At 42.5% G+C, this 15,830-nt stretch overlaps 1 protein-coding gene across 1 annotated transcript in view; it reads left to right on the forward strand.

Moving 5' to 3' along the window:
* Positions 1 to 1,587: 1,587 nt before the first annotated feature.
* sv2ca (synaptic vesicle glycoprotein 2Ca) overlaps positions 1,588 to 15,830 on the forward strand; it is a 52,562-nt gene continuing 38,319 nt past the window's right edge. The window contains exons 1-2 of the mRNA XM_072664917.1: positions 1,588 to 1,713; positions 10,984 to 11,663. Coding sequence (XP_072521018.1) covers positions 11,075 to 11,663 — 589 coding nt within the window. The 5' untranslated portion in view covers positions 1,588 to 1,713; positions 10,984 to 11,074. The remainder of the gene's footprint in view (positions 1,714 to 10,983; positions 11,664 to 15,830) is intronic.

Here is a 15,830-nt window from a genome sequence, read left to right on the forward strand (position 1 = left end):
GAGAAAAAGAGAGATGTATTATTGTACAATGCATCCTATGAACCACACACTTCTATACTTTACATACTACACAAATGAATGTGCTTCTAATTGTGGTGCACTATGAACTTTTTCACACACACACTGTGACATCTGTGATGCTGTGGCATCAATATTAATAGAAATATAGTTTTCTAGGGAGGAAAAAGTTAGGACACCTCCACGTTTCTTACTAGTTAAAATACCTGAAATTAGAATCAGCTGCTCCACATCAGCTGCGAATGGTTAGAGAGGATTTTGGGTGAACTGAGTGGTATCACCATGACCAGATCCAAAGAGCTCTCTGAGACCTTCAGAAACAAGGTTGCAGAGGCAGGTGAGACCTGGAACGGTTTAAAAAGATCTCAGAACAATTAGAAATCAGCTGTTCCACTGTCCACTAAATAATTGACAAGTGCAACAACTGCCAGTGTGACCAGGTTAGGCTGTTTTTGCAAATTCAGCCCAGAAGCAGACCTGAAGTCTGCTAAAATCCTAAAATGTCATCACAGGACCTACAGGTAGGACTAGGACTACTGGAGTTGTTCATATGATAAGTCCATATTTATCAAAAATGAATAAAGACCCAATGATCTAATGGGGTGTCCTATTTTTTTACATGACTGTACATAGACTATATTGACAAAAGTATTGGGACAGCTGATCATTCATTGTAACTGCATCTACTGCCCAGAGAAGTCTTTCTACTAGATACCACCAGACAATTGCTGTGAGGATGTGATTGCATTCAGCGACAAGAGCATTCGTGAGAATAGGATGTTGGATGATCACCAACCCAACTCATCCCAAAAGTCCATCCATTGGATAGAGCATCACCATCATTCCAGGTAACACAGTTCCACTGCTCCACAGCTCAATGCTGGGGGGGGTGGCTTTATACCCCTTTGGTCCATGCCTGGCATTAGACATGGTGCCAATAGGTTCATGTTTATCTATTCTATTAGCAGTCTGTTCTCTACAGGGACTAGACAAGCTGCGTGTGTGCACTTGCACATTCTTTGTCAGCAGTGGGTTTGATCCCTGATCTGGGTGACTTTGCTGCGCTACACCAATAAGTGGAGTCATTGGGCAAGACTCCTAACCCTACATTTGCCCACCTCTGTAAGCGTTAGCTAAATGCAACGGGTGCAACTTAAAGTAGCCGAATGCATTCATTAGGAGGGGTGTCCACAAACATTTGGACATACAGTGCATCTATCTAGGACTTTAACGAGAGGGAGAATTCAGTTAAATCTGAAGTCTCAGTCAGGGTGGTGGCTGTGGTGTTGTAAGACAAGCAGAAGAGCAGCTTCTCCTATCCCATATCCCTCGTCTTCTACAGATGTTTCTAGAGATCTTCTCTAAAGCGCCGCAGTCACTGACTTTATCTCCGCCTACGTCACACCAGATGTGGTGATTCCGTCCGCAAAGCATCAAAGCCAACCAACCAACCAGCCCAGCTGGATGTCTCTCTCTCTCTCTCTCTCTCTCTCTCTCTCTCTCTCTCTCTCTCTCTCTCTCTCAGTCTTCTGAAGTACTGCGGAGGAGCACGCCGGACTGCAGCTCTCTCTCTCTCTCTCTCTCTCTCTCTCTCTCAGAGGTTCTGGATGTTCCTCTGAGGTGAAGCCGTGTTCACAGGACTCCAGCACCTGCTTCACCACAATGGAGTACCAGAACCGACCCCCCCTTTAAAAGGTAAGTCTCCACTTTGAGCCGCTCGTCTTTCCCCCTCGCTCGTGCTCGGCGTCTCGCTGTGGTTTACGAGGGCGAAAGCGGGGCTAATGGGTTACCCACCCGAGTTACTGCGAGTTTAATGTCCTGGAAGACCCCACTACCCCATAACCACCAGACCCCAGTGTGCCTAGTTCACCTCAGCTCGGGAGACTGGCGCACTTTACGTCTCCCTGCAGTTCTTTACAAATTGGAGGGTGTGTGTTTGTGTGTGTGTGTGTGTGGGGGGGGGGGGGGGGGGGGGGTACTGTAGTAAAGTAGTGAGTTCTCTGTAAAATAAAAGGGCGAGGCTGTTCTCTGAAGAATACACCTAGTGTCTTCAGCGGCTCTTCTCTAAACTCTCTCTCTCTCTGACATGAGCCGAGGCGACTCGACCGCTGGAGTAGAACACTGCGCGCGCGGACATTCCGCCGCGAGCGGTCACAGCACTCTGCAGAGAGAGAGAGAGAGAGAGAGAGAGAGAGAGAGAGGTACTGAGAGAGAGAGAGAGGTACTGAGAGAGAGAGAGTGAGAGAGAGAAAGAGGTACTAAGATAGAGAGAGAGGTACTGAGAGAGAAAGAGAGAGAGAGAGGTATTGAGAGAGAGAGATAAAGAGGTACTAAGAGAGAGAGAGAAAGAGGTACTGAGAGAGAGAGATAAAGAGGTACTGAGAGAAAGAGAGAGAGAGAGAGAGAGAGATAAAGAGGTACTGAGCGAGAGAGAGAAAATAAGAAAGAGGTATAAAAGAGAGGTATTGAGAGAGAGAGAGAGAGAGAGAGAGAAAATAAAAGAGAGAGGTACTGAGAGAGAGAGAGAGAGAGAGAAAGAGGTACTGAGAGAGAAAGAGGTACTGAGAGAAAGAGAGAGAGAGAGAAAGAGAGATAAAGAGGTACTAAGAGAAAGAGAGAGAGAGAAAGAGAGATAAAGAGGTACTGAGAGAAAGAGAGAAAGAGAGATAAGAGGTACTGAGAGAAGAGAGAGAGAGAGATATAAAGAGGTACTGGGAGAGAGAGAGAGAGAAAATAAAGAGGTATAAAAGAGAGAGGTATTGAGAGAGAGAGAGAGAGAGAGAGAGAGAGAGAGAGAGAGAGAGAGAGAAAATAAAAGAGAGAGGTACTGAGAGAGTGAGAGAGAGAGAGAGAAAATAAAAGAGAGAGGTACTGAGAGAGTGAGAGAGAGAGAGGGAGAAAGAGAGAGAGGGAGAGGGGCGCGCGCTCTTGCTGTAACGGCCAGTAGTTTTGTTTTTCGCGGGAAACTAACAACACAAAAGCCCCATATCCAGCCTGTAAGTTCAGACAGACGGATGAGCTCTTTCACTAATGGACTAATGTTGATGTGCAGTGTAATAAAAAAAAAGTGAAATTAGCTGTTCAGAAAGACACATGTCAGCTAGCTCGACTAGCTCGAGCTGAAGTGTCACGGTGATAGGATATATGATTTTCTCATGAGCAACTTTCTCTGCAGCCCACAACCCTAGTCTTACTACAGATTTGCTTTTGTGTGCCCGAAGCCTGAAGGTGTACGGATTTGCTGGAGCTGTTGTACGCTCTCTCAGTCTTTTGATTTAAAACGTTTGTGGATATGTAGATTCATTCTCATCACTTCAGCACTATTAGTACAAGGGTGTATTGTTTATTGTAGCTAGTGTCCTGTTCTGAGTAACTCCAGCTGAAATTATGAACTAGCTTGGAAAGTGAAAGAATATATATATATATATAACTCGTTAAACTGGCCAGAAGACTCCCAGGCCTCAAGGTTGTATCCTTGAGACCAGCACTTTAGCAGCCACGGCGCATTACAGGGCTCTTTCGCAAAGTTCACATACATCAGCCTGTCTTGGTGAGTCACGCTCATTAGAGTATATTTTAAGCAAACGGGCAATTTAGAGCTAAATAATTCATTATCTGAGAATCAGTATGAGCTATAGAAGGTCTACTCTCGTCCATGTCCTGTAATTTTATTACTACAGCTGTCCTCCTTTCAGAGCAGGGGACTAATGTGATTATGTCCCGTCCTCTAAGATCGGCATCTAGTTGAGGACTAATGCGTACGGCCACAGAAATGGCTCTGCTTTTTCGGTATGTCTTCGGCATCGTGCTGCACTGAAATTGATGTTTTAGCAAAACTGAAGAAGATCCAGAAGGTCTTGTTTTTTCCTGCGTTGGTAAATGTACTGATGAGGACTGATGAGATTTTCATCAAGAGCAGATATTTTCATCTTAAAAAGATATATTTTTCAACATCAGGCATAAAATCCTTATTAAAGTTATTCTTTTTATTCAGATATAGGAGCCATATTCACCATTAAATGTTTTTTTTAAATAAATATATCTAATGTAAACAGGGATATACAAAGATTATTTAAAATAATACAAGTTTGATCAACTAGCATTTTTTATTATTATAAGAGCACTTGACTTGGTAGCTTTAAGCTTTGGAACTAGACTTCGGCACATTTTCTGTGCTTTATGCAGCTCATCAATCTTTCATCAAAGGAACCCGTTTCCTAGAAAGACTGATATATCACTCTTAAAATGCACATTTCTCATATTTGTATCTTTATATCCCTGCTTATCTCGTTCCATCTCTCACTGTGGCTCACCATCCCAGCCTGCTTGGCTCTGTGCCCCCATCTTCTCACGCTGCCCGGGCGTGTGTAGCCCAAACATTGGGTGGAGAGATCGTCTCAGTGGTCTATAGCTGGCATGCCTGGGTGAACATATGTCCACTGCTTAGCTCGGAAACTGCAAAGGAATCCGCACCGGAGCCCCCGTGGCTTTGGGTGCTGTGATGTGGGGGCAGGTTCCCAGCCCACCGCTCTGCCCATCGAAGAGCGCCTTTATTGAATCACCTACAGAGCGGAGCGGCCGGCCATGGCATAATTGAGAGCGACAAGCCCGATATAATCTGAGCCTCCTTTGCTTTAGTGTGCGGCGGTGTATGGCGGCGTGCCGCATTATGATACACTGGTAAATCAAATGCAAAGGGTTTCCAGGGCTGGAAGGAGATAAGGTTAAGGGTAGTTGAGACTAAGGCAGAGATGTGAAGATTAATGCTAAAGTTGGGAAGGACTGCTATAGTAAAATGTGGAAGTGCGATGGAAATAACGGGTGGATTAAAAAGGGAAGGTCACTTGGGCCCAAATCTCCATAGTATCATGTAATACTACCTACAGTCAGAAAATGAGCACTAAGTTATACTGCAGTATAACATAACATAATTCTAAACGGTTCGGATAATTGTCCCAAAAAGTCCAAAACCAAAATTTGGGCCACTTTCAATTGCGTAATTGCGTCGTGACAAGGAGTGACTCCAGCACATTCGTTATCCCACACACATCTCTCTTTTCCCCTCCTCTTATTCATCCTGCCTGCCGTCTTGTCTGTCTGTCTGTCTGTCTCCCTCTCTTTTCTTCTCCTCTCCGTTTTCCGTAATAGCATCAGTGCCTGATGCAATCTTTTAACGTGAGATGTCCTAGCCTTCTCCTTATAGACGAGGTTATTTGCTTTCTGTTTTGATGTGATTATGTCCGCCTCCGACCATTAGGAGATTGGACTTGGCTGATTCCCACTGTCTGACACTAATGAAAGAAACCTCCTCCCACCCACCATAGTTTCGGTTACTCAGCTGGATGTGTGGACGTGTCTGTCAAAGTCAAAAAGAGTGACGAATTCACGCAAGCAAAAACGAGTAGTAGTCCAAACCGGCAACTTGTGTATGCCATGATAACCTTCACTTTCATCTTACATTTCATTTACATTATCCACAGCGTGTGCATCTCATTAGGGATGGGAGATACGGCATAAATATAATATCACAGAAGTGATCATGATACTCAGTAATACACTTTTTAATGATAAATTATGGCATATTTAAGATTACAGATGAAAACTACAAAGACCTCGTTTACACCTGGTCACTTCATGTGTCTTGAGGATCAGGATTATATCTGGATGAGGCCAAGACACATAAACATCCGATCGCTCAAACCACTTCAGGAGAAGATCTGAGACATATTTGAGCCGTGTAAACACATCCATTTGCATTCGATGTAGATAATGTAGCCCAGTGCCTATAGAGTAGTACTGCCAATAAAATATATATATAATAAGCCCCATCAGCACTCGTCTGATGGGTTGTGCGGTTGGGAGTGAAGTGGTATGGTGGTGATCATCAAACATCCTGACCTCACAAACGCTCTTGTCGCTGAATGCAATCAAATCCTTACTACAATGCTCCAAAATCTACTAGAACTCCAGCAAAAACAGGATCAACTCTTTTTGGATGCCCTTGATTTTGGAAGAAACAATGAATGAGCAGGTGCCCCAATACTTTTGTCCATTTTGTGTAGTTACAAAGAAACACAAAGATTGGATTGGTATTGGCTGATACTCAGCGTTAAGGTACACAAGCCCAGGGCGTCCCTACTGACGATGTCCACAATACTTAAGGAAGCATTATATGCCATTACAATATGACAGTATTACATTATTTACTGTTATTAAAATGTAGATATTGTAATATTGCCCAACCCTAATTGCATTCATGATTGTGGACATTTTAAATGATAGGAAGGTCAGTGGCTATAAACATGACTCTTAGCATCCCTCCTTTACCTTCATTTGTTTAAATGTACTGCATGTACAGCTAGATTGAAGATATTTGTACTTGGACACCCAAACTCTTGGAATTGGAATTATATAAAAAATTAAGTGGTTATTAAAATCAAATGCGTGGTCTAATACTTATGATCTCAAATTAAATCAAGGTTTTAAAAAAATGTATTTTTTTATATATTTAAAAATCTATAACAACTGTGTGTATATATTTCATACATAACTATAACAGGCAATGTCTAAAGAAATAAACACTATGTTTCTTACCTAATTGATTGTAGCATAATCAGAAAAAAATTCCCTTATGAAGCAGCACTGTGTGTTTCAGCCTGCCACGCTGAAACATTCACGCACGTGGATCTTGACCTGCTGTTTTTATACGCACCAAAGAGACCAGCGAGAACAGAAACACCATAGATCATCCAGACAGAGGCTATCGAGAGTGCAAGGCCTATTTTCAGTCCTCTTGTGAGTGATCACGGCTAAACTGTACTCTTAAGTTACTTTGCTTGCTCTCTTTGGGATTAGAAAACTTTGAAAGCACCTACAGATGCTGCAGAGGTTCCCTATCTGCTGTTGCTTGTTGGAATTATGAACACGACTCTGTTGCTCTTTGCTAATGTTACATTTAACCAGTGTTGACATACTGCAGTTAACTTGCTCTAGCAGTACTGCTGCCTTTTTGGCTTTGAATAATAGCAGTGTTGGTCTTTTCAAATACTTTAGTATTACATGTAATATACAGACAATGTACAAACTGCACGGTATGCAGTATACACTGTGTGTGGAGGTCCTGGACAGTAGAGACAGTTACTCCTACAACACCATTTGGTGTTATTTCGGAGGAAATAATGAATGAGCAGGTGTCCCAATACTTTTGTCCATAAAGAGTTGCAATAGCAATTAAATTGCAATAGAATACTTTACCCAACACAATACTCTGAGTAGGACTCAACAGACCAGCAAATTATGTTCCCACTATAGAAGCAAGCTCTGGAGCTTGCGATGAAGCCTCTGCCCCCAATGTCGGTCTAGTGAATGGGGGTTGTGCGGTCTTTTTCCTAGCAGGGCCCAGTGGCGAGTCTCATCGGTGCTGTCAGAAGGAGAGCGGAGCTCTGCCTCACTGCCTCGCTGACAGACAGCCGGTTCACATCCATCCAGCAGGCCAGATAATGGATCGCTCCCCCGCCTGACCACTCAGCTCCTCACCAGCATACAAACACAATGAAAGTGAAGCCGGCCGCTGGGCTCTTTTGATCCCATCAGAGTCTGTTAAGGCCAACAGTGCGTTATTTGGAGGGAAGGGTATGACTCTGAGCATATGGTGCATTCATACGAACTGAAGGATGGCTCTACGTCGTGGGGTAGGCCACATAGCTGTGAGGCTTTACAGGTGCTGTTTTGCTGTTGCTGTTTTTTAATGGCAAGATATCACCGTCTGATGGAGGGAAGCATGACACTGTCTGTTTTTAGAGCACAGAGCATGTTCTGGCAGTACTGCTAGAGCAAGTTAAGTGTTCAAATCAAACCATAGAAGTCCCATTTGTGTTGACTTTTGTCCTGTGACCACCAACGGGGGCAAGCGGGCAAAATGCCCCAGTACTTTTTGATCGAGTATAGGCTGTTCAGCCATTAATTGAGTTAAACAAAAAACTCCACCCTGCCAAAGTCGCACCACTGTTATTCTGTTGAGAGGCACTCAATGTCTGAGAAGTCTGTTCTCTGTACACCTTCACTACGGCAGCTCCAGAACATCCTACGAATGTTGCATTTTTTGATGTGCTACTACCTTCGCCCCCTGTCACATTCATATCAGAATATTATGACCACCCTTGATTTGGAATAAACTCGGCATGGGACGTCAGAGATGCCACATGACAGGGTTTGCTGCTGTATACATAAGCAAGCACACCAGTCAGTTGTATGCATGATTTGACTGGTGTCCAAAAAGGGTATGAAAATAAGATACATGGTGAAGGGTGGTAGCATCTCGGAAACCACTGTGGCATGTTCTAGAGCCACTGTAGTGGCAAAAAGTTAAGAAGGTTTTTCCCTTCTCCTTTTTAGGTTTTTGTCTGAGACATTTTTGTATCATTAGAAGTGGAGTTTGAATAGAAATGCAAAGTTCTAGTAGAATCAGCTAACCTGTAAGATTAGATTTTTGCTGATTCTGCATTATGCAGTGTCGTCAGGAGCAATGGCGAATATGGTTTAAAAGATGGGCTGTTTGTTTGAAAGAGCATTATGCAAAAGGACAAGAAACCTATTTTTATTTTCAAATATTCAAGAATTAACAGACTAATAACGGTGCCTTTTCTTTTCTAATTCCTCGACTATAGAATCGACTAGGGCTGCGAAGTTGTTAGTTGCAGCCCTACAATTGTGCAGTGCTAGACAGCCAGCAGCATAGAACAGTTTGTACAGTACAGAACGGCTGGTTTCCCGGACATGGATTAAGCCTAGCCTTAGGACTAAATTGAATTGCCAGTGGTGAATCACCTTTGGAAAACCTTTTAGTTTAGGCTGAGGTTTAATCTGGATCTGGGAAACCTGCCCATGAAGGACGAGGGGATATAGTGAGTCCAAAAAAGGCATAGGTTTGAATAGCCCTCTGCATTACGCCATATAAGCCTAATTACATTGGCAGCCTAATGCAGTACAGGCATTTAAAAAAAAGTTGGACCCCACTTTAATTTAGCGATTAATCTGTGCGAGAACTGAATACAGAAGAGTCACCTTGCAGTGGGCAGTGTGACAGTGCATAGTAAGATAATGTTATGGGGTCCAATAGTCAGTCAGTGATGGGAGGCAGTGAGAGCTCTCCTGACAGTGCTTCAGCTTTCATTAGACCTCCACGCTGCACAGTTCCCAGGCCGAGAGAGAGACACACAGTGCCTCCACGAGTTAAGAGGACCTTGTGGTTCTTAAACTGCTAACTATTAAACACTCCTTTTTGTACTACTTTACAGTTTCTTACACTTGATAAGGACGTGATGGCAGGTATCTATCTAGAATGTAAGGTCGCACATGCTCACTGCTTTTTTCTAGTGCATTTGGATTCACATCACGTAGACGTTCGTGTCTGTGGCTTGAAGCATTTTAAAGAAATGCCATTGGTAAAATGATTCTTCTCAATTTCCTCATGCTTTTTTACCAAACCCCTTACATTACCAACGGATACTGTCAGGGAGAGTTTTATGGAAGGTTCCCACTTCTGTGCTTGCATTATTCATAACACTATCTAGAGCAAAAGACAATCATAGAAAGGGAGAAGAACTTACAAGCATGCTTAATGGGGTCAAAATAATTAGCATGAAGTATAAAGTGTAAGTACAGTTATGCAAATCACTATTAAAATACCAGGGTTGAATGTTTTATCTTTTTCTTTTTTAAGATTTGTGGATAATTCTAACACTTATGTCTAATACGAGTCAGGTTTGGAAGCCTTGTTTGTGGCCTTTGTTCTCATGCAGTGTGGGTAATGGATTTTGGAGTGTAAGCATGTTATTGCCACACTCTCTACACTGTTCGCTTCCATTTCTTCCGGCATGAACCTGGGGTAAATGTCACAGCTGATGCTTAAAAGGAAACATGAAAACTAAGCCACACTCACAAGAGAAGGCGTGAAGGGAGGAGAGGAGTTACAACAATGAGTTATTTGGCAATCCCTGCTTAGGCACCTCTGAATGCAGTACTCTTTGATATACTTCACGCAGAGACAGCGTTCACCTGACTTTGGTGAACGCTGCGTCGTGCATGTGGCAGATGTCAGTACTTCACAGCATGCAAACCTTTTCCAATAGTCATAGAAATGAGCATCAAATGTCATAACGCCACCTGCAGTACTGGAGCACTCATAGACGACAGTGTATATAAACAAGCTTGTAAGCTTGTGAAGGTGAATTTCGCTGAAAGTATACATTGGTGAGGATAGGCAGCAATCTTGGAATCTTATTAGTACAATATTGTCAGAAAATAATCATCACAATATCATACATTAGTAGCATAGGCCATAGTGGGGTGGGTTGGGGGGGCTCGGTAGGACTGTCACAGAAATCAATTAAAATGATAAAAGGAACCCTGCGCTGAGGGCTTTGTTTTCTGCTATTTTCATGGTGCCTTCTTTTTTCCCACTTTGAATGTGCGCAGAGAACTGTGGTAATTGTGGACTGGGAAAAATACATCAGTTGCGTCCTCCAAATCGCTTCACTCTGCATTTCTGGGCTGCAAACAAAGGGTCCTTTACTTTGGTACAGCCTTCTAGTGGCAGAGAAATGCAGCCTTTCCCGGCTGCAACCTAGGATGTGGAACGCAGCTATTGATAGCAGTTCTCGGTCAGTTCTTTTTCCCTTTTTAAGTGTTAGTGGTCAGTCACTGGCAATATTTGGCAATATCACCCATCTATCTATCTTCTTTTCTACTTCTTCCTAGTCAGAGTCTTTTTTTTTTATTCATCTGAGAAAATGCTATATGCTTTTGGGCGTTGTCTGGCTGCCTGTCTATGCACATCTTCCACACTGAGATGCAGAATTGACTTGCAACTTTTTTCACTACAAAAATGATATTACTGTGTTCTTCAAACACTTCCCCAATGTAGTAAATCAACTAAACATAAACCTTATCCTCCTTTTCTCTCAGACTCTTCCAATGAGAGCCAGGGAGTTTGAAGCTCTTCTTTTGTGCTAACTGCAGAAGTCGTCCTCCCCATTGACCGGATCCTTCCCTCACCATGGACGACACAGACCCCCGGGACCGGACTTCCCTGATGAAGGGGGCAAAGGACATAGCCAAAGAGGCCAAACGGCAAGCCGCTAAGAAGGTCAATAAGGTCGTGGACCGGGCCTCAGATGAGTATTCTCACAGTCGTGCCTACCACCGCTTCCAAGACGAAGACGATGGCGACTACTACAGCCAGCCCGGGGGGAACTATGAGGGCGATCGCGCCAATGACGAAGAAGGCTCCAGTGATGCCACCGAAGGCCATGATGATGAGGACGAGATCTACGAAGGCGAGTACCAGGGCATCCCTTCAGACATCAAGCCTGGGGACGGGCAGGTGGCTCTGGGGCGGCCTGTGGCTGACGGCCTGAAGGACCGGAAGGAGCTGGAGAGCGAAAGGCAGGCAGACGAGGAGGAACTGGCACAGCAGTACGAGCTAATCATCCAGGAATGCGGGCACGGGAGGTTTCAGTGGCAGCTGTTCTTCACACTCGGACTGGCGCTCATGTCGGACGGGGTGGAAGTTTTCGTGGTGGGCTTTGTCCTGCCCAGTGCTGAGACAGACATGTGTGTGCCTGATTCGAGCTCCGGCTGGCTAGGTAAGTTATTCGTTGAGGTGTCAGTGTATGACAAGCTGCAATGTTGCAATAAAAGTCAAGCTGTTGCTGAGCATTACATCATGCTATGCTCTGCTAGGGGTAATGACTCAAAATATGTTTAATTTGATTTGTCTTTCCTTCCACAGAAAAAGATCTGTGTCTATGGTTGAAAGCGCTTATTTTTTAAAACAGGGAAACCAACATCAGAACATCCTTACCTAAAACAATGGCTCAGCTCTGAAGCTCTGAAGCTATGAAGCAGACATATTGATGTCTGGGTGGGTGGGGGTACATTTAGGGGCCTTCAACCATAGACGCAGGTTGTATTCTTTCTAAGTTATATGGTGCATCACAACACTAAAATCCTTTTGCGTTGTGTTGGAAAGATAGTTGGCTCTGCTCTGGTTTTAAATAACATTTAAATAGCCTATTAGCTAGCTACTTTAGACTGCATTCACTTTGAATATGATGCATCTGCATTAACAATTTGATGAATTGCTATGCGTGGCAAAATAAGGTGAATAATGTGGATGCATTATGGGTGGGGGGGTGTGCTAATCCCTAATAAATTTCTCCTTTTTCATAAATGATTTTTTTCTATGCCCTGCCTATATTATGTTGTTTGTCTCTGCTGGTAGTTTTATGGCTGGTTCACTCTACACAATTTTAGCCCCGATTTTTGAGTTGCTGACTGATGTTGGAGTTCACTGACAAAAACCTCGGGTCAGTGGCAAGTACGGTATTATTTTACTTGGATGGTCCATTGTAAATGTGTCGTAGATGCTCACCTGACACTCAACTAACATTCAACTAAATGTCTCTTAAATGCAACTGAACTCCAAGTTGAATGTAAAAGATTGTTTATTAAATGTAACCCTAAACCTAACCCTTAGGTTAATTCTAGGGGACGTTTATGGTTAGGGTTAGGTGTAGGGTTACATTCAATAGTCATTTACATTCAACTCAAGTTCAGTTGAGTGGTATTTGAATGTCAGGTGAGCATCTAAGACCATTTAAGTAAAGTGATGCTAAAAGAAATTTATTTATTTAAACATTAATACACTGTGAACACTTTTGTTGACAGGGTTCAGTGTTGAACTAGTTAGGATTAAGGATCTTCTTAGTAACTATAAGAAGTTTTCATGCTTCTTTCTCAAGTGGTGTATCTGTATCTAAGTGGGTATATTTTCAGCCCCCTGTTCTCTGCCTCAGTTTAATTTTTTTGAAGGTTCACTTTTCTCAATCTCTCCTCAGTTTTCTCTTTAGTCTGTACTCCAGGCTCATAGTTAGGGCATTTAATTTGACAGGTGCATTATTATTGCCTAATCTCTAATATGAGTTTTCTCATATTTTTGCTTTTTTGTAGATGTTTTCAGTAAATGCTGTCAGACAAATGAAACTTTAGGGTGTTTGGAATGTTGTACCTTGGGATTAGAGCACATGTTCTTTTTCAGAGAGTTTTTTCTTTGCTACTGTAGAGTCATCAAATCAGTTGGAATTGCCTTACGTGCGTCACAGATTAATCAATCAACCCTGAGCCAATCTCTCTTCTTCCCTCTCTCCCTCTCTCTCTCCCTCTCTCTCTCCCTCCCTCTCTCCCCCCCCCCTCCTTCCTTCACGTCCTTGTCTGTCTGGGGAGAGCCCTGTGGGCATCGCGTGGCACGCTCTGCTTCCTTCTCTTTCATGCTCCCTCTCTCCCTTTGTCCTTCCGCTGTCAGTGGCTTTTAAGGCATAATCGCACGTGGCCACCCGTGACCACCACTGCAGCCTGGCCTTTGAGATCGGAGATGTTCATCAGATGAGGAGGGCTTTTCAGGTCCCAGCCCCAAAAAGGCAGAAATACTGACTAAAACGTGACCAATTTCTCCCTCGTTCCTCCATAATTTTGCTTTGTTCTCGATGATGGGTGAAATTTATAAAACTTAAAAAGGCATTTTGAGGACAAAAATAAAAGAAACAGCTCTTTTTCTCTCTTTTTTCACTCAGTTTTTCTTTTTCTTAACAAGCCTTCCAGAAAATCAGTGCTTTCTTTGTCAGTAAAGTGTGCTAAGACATAATTGTAAGCTTTTTCCTATTTGCAATCAATTGAAGATGTGTGTGTGTGTGTGTGTGTGTTAAAACCCCCATGAATGATTTGATAGGATGGCCCTTGATGCTGATGGTGATGCTCTGACTTCCTACCGTGAAGAAGTGCCTAAAGGTCATCCAGTCAAAACTGCATGATGATTAGGATGACCTTAGTTAATTACGCTTCCGTATATTATCTACCCAGCAATTGTGTACTGAAGAGCACATGACATCCGTAGAGAGCTTTAAATTATGTGTAGAGGGATATTAAGGCCCCCCAGCACTGGGCTCTGGAGCAGTAGAACTGTGAATAAAGTATAGGACTCTATAGTAAATCATTAGGCTTAACCATGGACTACACAATATTCTAAATGGATATTTTCTATGAAAAGGTCCATGACTAGGCTTAATCCATGTCTGGGAAACTAGCCCTACATGTTCTAAGCTCTCAACAATTGCAAGTGCAGAGTAAGTTACAGTTTTGATCCATTCAGAGAAAAGAGGAAAATGGACGTTCTTCCTATGAGGCTTTAATAAATAAATGTTTTGATATGACAAAGATTAGTAAAGAAAATTCAACCTTTAAGGCTCTCAAACAATTCTGCAGCCCCTAATCAGCATTCTAACACCACCAGGTCCAGGATGATACTCTTCATCATCCACCCTTAACCCTCCCTCCTGTTTCTCCTCCTTTCTCAGCTCCCCTTCCCCTATCTTTCTCTGCTTTGTTCTCTGTCTGTATCTCTGTCTCTCTCACATACACCCATTCACTCAAACAGTGCCCAGTCCTGACTTTCTCCAATACTGTGTATAATCCATAGCAAGGCGAGAAGCTTGAAATGAGAGAGAATGGGGGGTATCTAATATATTCTATTATATGTTCTATTATATTATTCTAATAATAATTCTCTTTTTACATGAATGAAGCACAAATATTGTTCATATTATGTTGGAGAATTCTAGCTATGCTGTACCTGTATTCTACTCTTGTTGTCTCCATTGGTAGTTTGAGTAATAATAGTGTTACTATGCAATAACTTTCTTATATAAGTCCAAGAAAGTCAGGGATAACCTAATGCTGAGGTGAAAACAGAGCTAGAAAGTTGAAAGGCTACCAAACATTTAAATGCTGATTAAATTACAAAGATCACATGGGAATCTATAATGCTTAGAGTGGGATTGTAGCCAAAAAGAGGACTGTAGGGAGGACGAGAACACAGGAATATGGACAATGGGCCTCATTCATCAGTAACTTCCTGAGAATGTTCAGAAATGTGTTCATGAGGTGATTTTAATCCACAGAATTGTTCACAGCTCTGCTCTTAAACTAATGGGTCCTATTGTCCTCGCAAACTGAAAAAAACCAAAAATAAGAGAGCATTGGTGAATGTCAGAAAAGTGGGTTTTAAGAAGAGATTCTTCTCAAGAATGGTTGGTGACTAAGGCCTCATTGTTCTGTGTAACATAGCATCAAGTAGTGCGTTACAGCAGGGGTGTCTGTTCTTATCCACAAAGAGCCAGAGTGGCTGCAGGCTTTTATCCAAATCAAGCAGGAGCACTCCTGGAGTTGTTCAATTAGGTGATCTTCAAATAAACTGATCAAGCATTTGTAGATATGATTGAACAGCCCTGTGTAATATTAGGACATACAGATATTTTGACAGGCAGACAGAATGCATCATTAGTGAGAGATTCTTAAAAACTGCTATTCAGACACTTTCCCATGCTGAGTCCAGTGATTTATATATTTAAAATCTGCTGTACTTCATCCAATTGAACAGCACTAATGACACACTCTGTAAATTATAAACAATATTAAGAGATCATTTGTAAAATGTAATTATTAAACAACAAAAAAAATAGTGAGGAAACCTAGGACTTAGAATCAGGTTCCGCACATCAGTTGCAGGTGATTACAACATGGTTAGAGAGGATTTTAAAGGAACCTGTCTTATTAAGACTTCAGACTCTCTTGACCGGTAAAGTGAGTGGAATCGCCATTACAGCCTTTTGAAATGATGTTTAAAGCATAAGAATCTCAGCCAGTTTGACAAGAGCCAAAGTTTGATAGCTAGACAACTAAGTCACTACATCCCCAAA

This window comes from Salminus brasiliensis, chromosome 20 (assembly GCF_030463535.1).
Source record: "Salminus brasiliensis chromosome 20, fSalBra1.hap2, whole genome shotgun sequence".
NCBI classification, from domain to species: Eukaryota; Metazoa; Chordata; class Actinopteri; order Characiformes; family Bryconidae; genus Salminus; species Salminus brasiliensis.